The following is a 7,713-nucleotide window of genomic DNA, read 5'->3' on the forward strand; positions in this document are numbered from 1 at the left end:
TGATGTGTTGCTGTTTAAGCATGCTTCACTTTGTCAGACAGGTTCTATTTAAGTGATTTCTTGATTCAACAGCTCTGGCAGTAATCAGGCCTGGGTGTGACTAGTGAAATTTGACTCCGCTTTCTAAAATAATGTGGTTAATTGCAGTTCTTTCATCATTTAACAGGAGGGGGCAATTAATTTTTCACGTAGGGCCACGTAGGTTTGGACAGCTTTTTTCCCTTAATAAATGAAATCATCATTTAAAAACTGCATTTTGTATTTACTTGCATTATCTTTGTGTAATATTTAAATTTGTTTGATGATCTGAAACATTAAAGTGTGACAAACTTGCAAAAAAATAAGAAATCAGGAAGGGGGCCAACACCTTTTCACACCACTGTATATATATGTATATGTATAGTTTTACACTCTTAAAAATAAAGATTTTCTCAGCAGTGCCCTTTGGGGTTTCCCAAAGAACCTTTCATGGAACAATTCTTAAAAAAAACATTATTTCTTAATTTGAAGAACTTTTCCCTCTATAAAAAACCTTTTGCACAACGGAAAGGTTCCATGGATGTTCAAGCTTCTTCATGGAACCATATATGCCAATGAGAGTGTATATATGGATTGGACTATATTTTGATCAGAAATCCACCTCGGGCTGGGTGTAAAATCACATTCTAAGGGATCAGTGAGTGACACATGGCCTTATATCAAATCCCCTGCATTCTAACTTGGTGAATTGAAGAGAGTACCAGCTTAACAGCAGGGTTTTTGGTCTGAGTTAATTAAGACCCATCCATTGGAAAACAGGGAGTAGAGACTGTTCTGAAAGGGCATTCTGGGTCAAAAGATTAGCACCGGACATCCCAGATTTACTGATCCTGCCAAACAATGAGAGTGATTACAGGTCACTCCTCTATAGAAGCAATACAGCAATTTAAACAGATAACTATTGAAGATCTGCTGATAAGCCTTAGATTTCATTTAGCGGTTTCCTTTGGCCCATATCCCTTATTTCCTAACACAACGCATTCATATTTATATAATGGGGCGCTGAGATTGTTGAATGTGGAACAGATTTGAGGTCAGACCGTTGTCTCTTTTAAGACACTGTGGGTAAAGAGTTGGACGAGGGGACAGAAGGTCCCCTTCAGCTGCGTTGCCTGAAGCTCTCAAGACTGCTTCTGAATGGAGGTCATACCCGAGACTGACATTGATGTCATTCCGGCGAGGCAGAGTCCCCGTGCTCCATGCGGCTGCCTTGACACCTTAGAGCAATAAAGCTCCTTCTCTGAGCGTGCCCTTGACGAGCAGGACGGAGGCAGCGAAGGGGGCACCGCTGCCTGCCACTCAAGGCCCTGCGTGGGTAATGCCTTATCCCACTCATTTAGGAATGGGAATGTGAACACTCAAAGCATGTTTCATTTCTCTTACAATGTGTGTGTGACACTATTTCAAACATCCATGTGTAAACAAGGATATCTGAAATCATTCAAAAGATATATGTTTTAAAATCTAGTTTAAAATATGTGTGTAATTCTTTGTTTTTAAGAGTTGATTGACAAGAATTGTTGAAGGGTTTTTTTTACTTTATTTGAACGTTTTTTCATTATTTTTTAAAAACAAATTTGTCGTGTCTATTAATTTAAAAAGTACATTGGTTATGTATGAGACAACTTATATTAAAAATAGCTATTTTTCATGAATGGCACTGTTTTCTTTCTTTCTGGCTGTTACTGCATTTGACTTGAACTACCCATGCCTTTTCATAAAAAGTATAAAAAATATGTGATGATTTTCTTTCTTATCATTTCTTATGGTTTTCTTGTCACCAAAATGGCTTCCTTAATGTTGGTTACACCATTTTAATTTGGCGGATAAGATTTTCAATTATTTACAATATTTAAAAAAAACTGCCTTATTTTTAAAGGACCCCCACACCCCCCATTTCTTTTTTTCCCTATTATCTCTGGAATGAATCTCAGGTCATTTTTGTATGAATTGTATTTTTAACGTATTTTTATTTGTGAATGTCTACTTTTTTCACATGCAGTCTCGGTTATTCGTTGAATGAATGTTCACAGCCTGTGAAACTGGATTAAACAACATATTGTCAGGTTGACATTCTTTATCTTCATCTTCTTGGACATAAATACGTGTACAGAACACCATGCGGTCGCTTGGCTGAGTCCATCTTTTCAACACCGATCTGCAGGAACGGATCCAAAGAGCGCGCGCCGGACGCTCATTAACTTTCCCCTTGGCGCGCTACAATGCGCCTCGCGAGCGCTTTGTGCCAAGAAGCAATGCTTCTCTTAACAAGTACTACAACTAGCCCGCTCTTCTCCAACTGGGAGAGAAATTGCTTTCCAAAATGACGGAAGGAGGACGGTTTAATTAGAATTTCATTTGGGCTAAACTGAGAGAAACGATGTAGTTAACATTTGGTGGACTTAATTGGGGCCTTTTCTTCCTCGCCCCCTTAAAAATGCTGACGCTACCCCCGTTAATCTTCCATTTACAATCAATTGAGTTGACCAAACAAAAGTCTGGGTCTTTTTTTTTCTTCCTGTCTCAGCCGGGCTTTTGTCGCTTGTAAATGCCTCAATTTCGGCTGATCTCTGTCGTGTACATGCTCTCCGCTGTTGACAGTTCATTAATGCGCTCTTGTGCCTATAATCCTCCTCGCCGAGCTACATGTGCATGCAGTAATGAGCTCCGTTGTCAATTAACATGTTTCTAGAAGCAAAGCTGGTTGCTCAGATGTTTGAGAGGTAAGTGCAGAAAAAGGCCAACGAGACTGCCTTTAGGTTGTTTTCTTCCCTGCAATCTTTTTAGGCACTAGGCAAGATAGGCAGCTTTACACAAAAGGGATTTTTTTTATACCCCACACAAACATGTCTTTTGGTGAGACCCGCCCTCACTGGTATTTTCCCAGACCTATTCACCACCAGAAATTCTCTGACCTTTTAGTTCATCTTTTTTATGTGTTATATTGTTTAACCAATACTCACAGCAAATCGAATTTAAGCCCACTTATTTTTAAGTAAGATAAAAGTTACAACCTGTAGTGATGAGTTTATTGCACTTTTAGACCACCTTGAATGTCATGAATGGTGAATAAAATCGAGCTGAAACCGAAAACCTAAATAAAATGATGCATTTTGATGCAGAACAAAATAGACATTGCAACTTGTTTTGACTTTTATTCAATTGAAAAGGCATTATTCACATATTAGCTCAATCATGCTCTTCCACTACGTTTTATGCAATAGAACATGATGCATTAAAATTCAATTAAAGTTTATTTGTATTCTTCTAAATTGTTATCTTACTAGTCTTTTTTAAAAACTTTTTCTGTCTTCGCTTTGCCCAAGAAAATGTACATTATACTCAGAAAATGCGCACTATAAATTCTGTTGACTATCAAATGCAGGCAGTGTAGCTCTCGAGACCCGACTATCCCTCACGAGTCATACCGTGATTTATGTTTTTAAAAAATCACGCCTATATTCCACATGGGACCACATTTGAAGGCAGTTGTATGAAATAAAGACACTTCTGTTCAAACACATTTTAGAACCTCTGCCTCTGAGGAGGTGAATAGGCCATTCAACTAGAAATATTAGTCTTCTTCGTGGTCCCAAGACGTGGGCATAATTGCTAATTGGGTTGTAATTGAGAGAGCGAGATTTGGGATCACGCGCTCGTCTCTCATCAGAATTTCTGTTAGCATGTAAGGATAATATTGTTCCAGGATCCGTGCGCGGAATACATTATTGTTTATTAAAGCTGCGGTGATGAGGAGAAGTGTAGTCCATTTTCCACCTTCTGATGAACACGACTTGATGCGCTGAAGCGTCCCCTGAGGCTCTTTAGTTGATTAACGTAATAGGCTTTCAAGAGTCCATGTTTTATCTGATAATTTGAGCCATTAAACTGAAGTCAAGTGTACGGTCACACAGGCAGAGTCGTGTATCAAATGTCTGAGTGAAACCACAGGCTTTGAACTCCACCAGACATGTCATTGGAAGCTTTAAATGTAACTGTGCACTGAATGGCTGCAGGCAAAAGATCGATAGTTATTTATTATATTTAATAGATGAATGAGTCTTGTTTGTCTCTAGTTTTTTGTTTTGTTTTTTAAACTCTAAAAATCACTCTAGCTTGAGGTTTATAATTTATGTGGCTAAAGTCTATTTCTTAACTCCCTCCCCTTCATTTTTACTTAAAAAACGAATTTTATGTAAAAATAAATCTTTAGTCCCTTTTTATATTTGCATTTTTTTTACAATAGCAAACAATCACGTTTAAATAAATTTTCAACTAACCTTAAATTCTGTGCACAGTTATATAGATTTTTTTTTTAAAACACCAAAATGAAACAATTAAACTTCATGTGAAACAGACAGACACATTTTAAATATAAATGGTAAACTCGTTTTTTTTTCTACAAATGAAAAAAATCAATCAATCCGACATTGTTGTAGTTATGATTTTATTGTAGCATATTCGCTTTACTGCGTCAGCAATTGTCAACAAATTTATCAAACATTTCTTTTTACACGTAGGTTGCATTTATTTATAAAACGCTTTTCCTTCATCTAGTCTACAAATAATTGCTTGGTAGCCCCGTATGGCAGTGGTTTAATTAAATAATATTTTGTTCTGTTTTATGTACAATTCCTCGATGATGTGATGATTTTCTCCCGTCCCGTCCATCGTCGTCCATTTCGGTGGAAGATGTTAAAGCACCACAAAAAAAAAATCGTGCTGTTCATCAGTTGTCCAAGCTCAGTCAAAAACTGGTCGAGTCTCAGTTTTGGTGTCCTCTGGAAGAATCATTTCCGCCGGATAAACTGCTGTTGCTGTTTTATGTACAATTCCTCGATGATGTGATGATTTTCTCCCGTCCCGTCCATCGTCGTCCATTTCGGTGGAAGATGTTAAAGCACCACAAAAAAAAAAATCGTGCTGTTCATCAGTTGTCCAAGCTCAGTCAAAAACTGGTCGAGTCTCAGTTTTGGTGTCCTCTGGAAGAATCATTTCCGCCGGATAAACCGCTGTTATCGTGCAATTTCCGTATGTGCTTTTTCAAGTCAAAGTTCCTACAGAAGCCTTTCCCGCAGGTCCCACAGATGAAGGGCTTCTTGTCATTGTGCGTGTGCATGTGAAACGTGAGGTTATAGATCTGATGGAAGGCTTTGCTACAGATTGAACACTTGTACTGTTTCTCGCCACTGTGGGTCAGTTTGTGATTCTTGTAATTCCCTGAAAAAAAATAAAAAATCGAATTATGTCAGTTTTTTTCCCAACACGTCAACAGCTTACAATTAAGTTACATTTAACAGAAGAGTTTCATTTCCAAGCCTTCACTAGTCAGCACTTTGCATGTTGAAGTCAAGAAGTTGTCAAACTTAGTTAATGTCACATCAAGAACTGTCGATGCACAAAAGAGTTAAAGGTCTGTGTTTTGACCCGTATGAAATGTAGAAATGTTGTAATGGTTAGTAGTTAGCAGAGTGACAAATTGATCTCATTTGAATTAAAATTGTACATTAAGAAAAAAAGCAATCGAACGAAATATGTAGGGTTTTATTTTATGCGAAAAACATGCTTACCTTTTTGATGAAAGCCCTTTCCACAACATTCGCAGACGAATGGTTTGTAGCCCGCATGAATTCGGATGTGTGTGTTTAAAGTCGAGCTTCTGTTGAAAGCTTTTCCACACTGGTTACATTTATGAGGTTTCTCCTGTGAGTGAATTCACAACATCTGGGTAAGTCAATTATATCCTGCGTGCGCATTTTATTCATATATATTCAATTATTGGGGCTATAAAATTGCAGTTTATTTGTACTCACCTGTGTGTGAATAATTTTATGTCTACATAGCGTGCTGGCCTGCCTGAAACCTTTCCCGCAGACTTTACACACGAACGGCCTCGCGCCCGTGTGCACCGGCATGTGACGGGTCAGGTTATAATGCGCGTTGAAGACCTATGAAGGAAAAATGAAAGAGCTTAATAAACCGTTTGTTTGTTTTATTTTGTGTGGGCATTATTTGACTTTCCCACATCCCGTCAAAACAACTTGACAAATTCCGTAATGTACCTTTCCACAAACTTCACACGTGAAGTTCTTGGGTTTCCCGTCAGCAGAACAGTTATTCGTTTTGCTGTGCGCTTTCACTCCGTTCTTCTCAGTCAGATTGTGGTTCTCCCGCACAATCTGGTCCAGCTGCCCTGGCAGATGCTCTTTATGTGGGTACTGAGGTGTGGGGAATCTCTCGGGTGAAACGCACGCAAGTTTGGCGTTCTCCAACAAGAGGAGCTTCTGATGCGCGCTTATGGCTTGCGCTTGAGAGTTCGCGAATGCTGAGGAAAATAAATGTCCGCTCAGCAGCTCGGACTGATGGTAAGCCGAGTCCAAGTAATTGAAATAACACAAGGATCCGTTAGTGGGCATGGTCAGCGCTTGGTGTATCACCTGCGGTTTGATGACCCTGCTCCCCGGCAACAACGAGTGCTTGGTTCCCGCGTCCGTTTTACTGCAGACGCCGCAGTTGGCTTTACACATGGCCGCTGAAGTGCATAGCGCTCCCCTGAAATTAACTTTCCAAAACTCGGAGTAGTTCATTAAAGCCTTGGCCTGCAGGTCGTAGCTGAACGGCTGGATCGGGAACATGCAGGGCATCGGCGAACACAAGCCGGCCGTCTTCTTCCCCTCGGATCCCTCAAGTCCTCCACGGCGCTCCTCCGCGGCGGCGGCTTTTGGTTCCGACGTCTTGGACATGATTCTGTCGATGGAAAAGGCCAGGGACTTGGGTGCCGCCGTGGCCCCGCTCCTGTCGTCTAGTCTCGGGCAAGACATCACTGTTTCCAGAGGGAGAGAGCTCGCCATTTCTACCCAACTTGGTGTGAGCATCGACCAGCCGCCCCGTCCTCTCCTGCTGAATTCCAGAGAAGCCAGGACAAGCACCAGTTTAATAAGCACCTTGCTTTTACACTGTCACCCATTTGCATTCAAATGGCCATCCCCAGAACAATAGCATCCAGGGGTACCCGATTAATGCTCATTAACTAGTACACACACAATTAACAGGACATTACAGAGCTCGTTAAGCAGAGAATAAGACGCAACCCCTCCCAGAGTCGATTCCTATTCAGCACTTGCGAAAATCTTATAGCAAACTTACGCCAGAGAGTCGATGTTGTAGTTTACCTTTTTCCTCCAAAGCGCACAGCAGATGTATTCAACGATAACGGCGTGACTGCACTGTCACATTTCACGTTTTACTCGCACACGTCCTCATCAGCGCGAGATCACTGTCTGGAGCACTTAGCTGACATCACTAGCTCTTGCTCTTATCAGGGTGACAATGAGACGCCATCACCAGAACTGTCCCCTCTCTTACCGCTCATTTATACACGGCCACGGGGGTGGTATGCATGACAGATACTACAGATTATTATTTACGTTTCTTGCCTCAAATGGTCTGTCGCGCATCCACAGCACAGTTCATATTATGGTGCAGGTGGAGAGCAGTAAACCGAGAAAATAATGTCTGTAATTTACATTATTTTGCTGACTTTTTTCCGAGTTCACTTATGAAAAATTAAACAAGTAAAACGTACTTTGCTTTATTTAAAATGATTGCTATACATGATATTTTTTATGATTCCGTTGTATTTATTTATTTAATAGTTTGACAGGAAATGTGCAG

The 7,713-nt window shown here is 40.2% G+C and overlaps 1 protein-coding gene across 5 annotated transcripts; it reads right to left on the reverse strand.

Moving 5' to 3' along the window:
- Window positions 1-4,871: 4,871 nt before the first annotated feature.
- Window positions 4,872-7,370, reverse strand: LOC107549518 (fez family zinc finger protein 2-like). Of its 5 annotated transcripts, none has more exons than XM_016230822.1 (5): window positions 7,212-7,370; window positions 6,102-6,936; window positions 5,853-5,987; window positions 5,610-5,742; window positions 4,872-5,259 (listed from the first exon to the last, which is right to left on the reverse strand). In XM_016230822.1, exons 2-5 carry the CDS (start codon window positions 6,912-6,914, stop codon window positions 5,006-5,008), a joined length of 1,335 nt encoding a protein of 444 aa, XP_016086308.1. In that variant the 5' UTR covers window positions 6,915-6,936; window positions 7,212-7,370; the 3' UTR covers window positions 4,872-5,005. The 5 variants fall into 5 exon arrangements, with proteins under 5 accessions (XP_016086308.1, XP_016086443.1, XP_016086382.1 ...); XM_016230957.1 differs by having other exon boundaries at window positions 6,102-6,939; XM_016230896.1 differs by having other exon boundaries at window positions 7,186-7,370.
- Window positions 7,371-7,713: the final 343 nt, after the last annotated feature.

This window comes from Sinocyclocheilus grahami, unplaced genomic scaffold (genome assembly GCF_001515645.1).
Source record: "Sinocyclocheilus grahami isolate Dianchi unplaced genomic scaffold, SAMN03320097.WGS_v1.1 scaffold2.1, whole genome shotgun sequence".
NCBI lineage: Eukaryota > Metazoa > Chordata > Actinopteri > Cypriniformes > Cyprinidae > Sinocyclocheilus > Sinocyclocheilus grahami.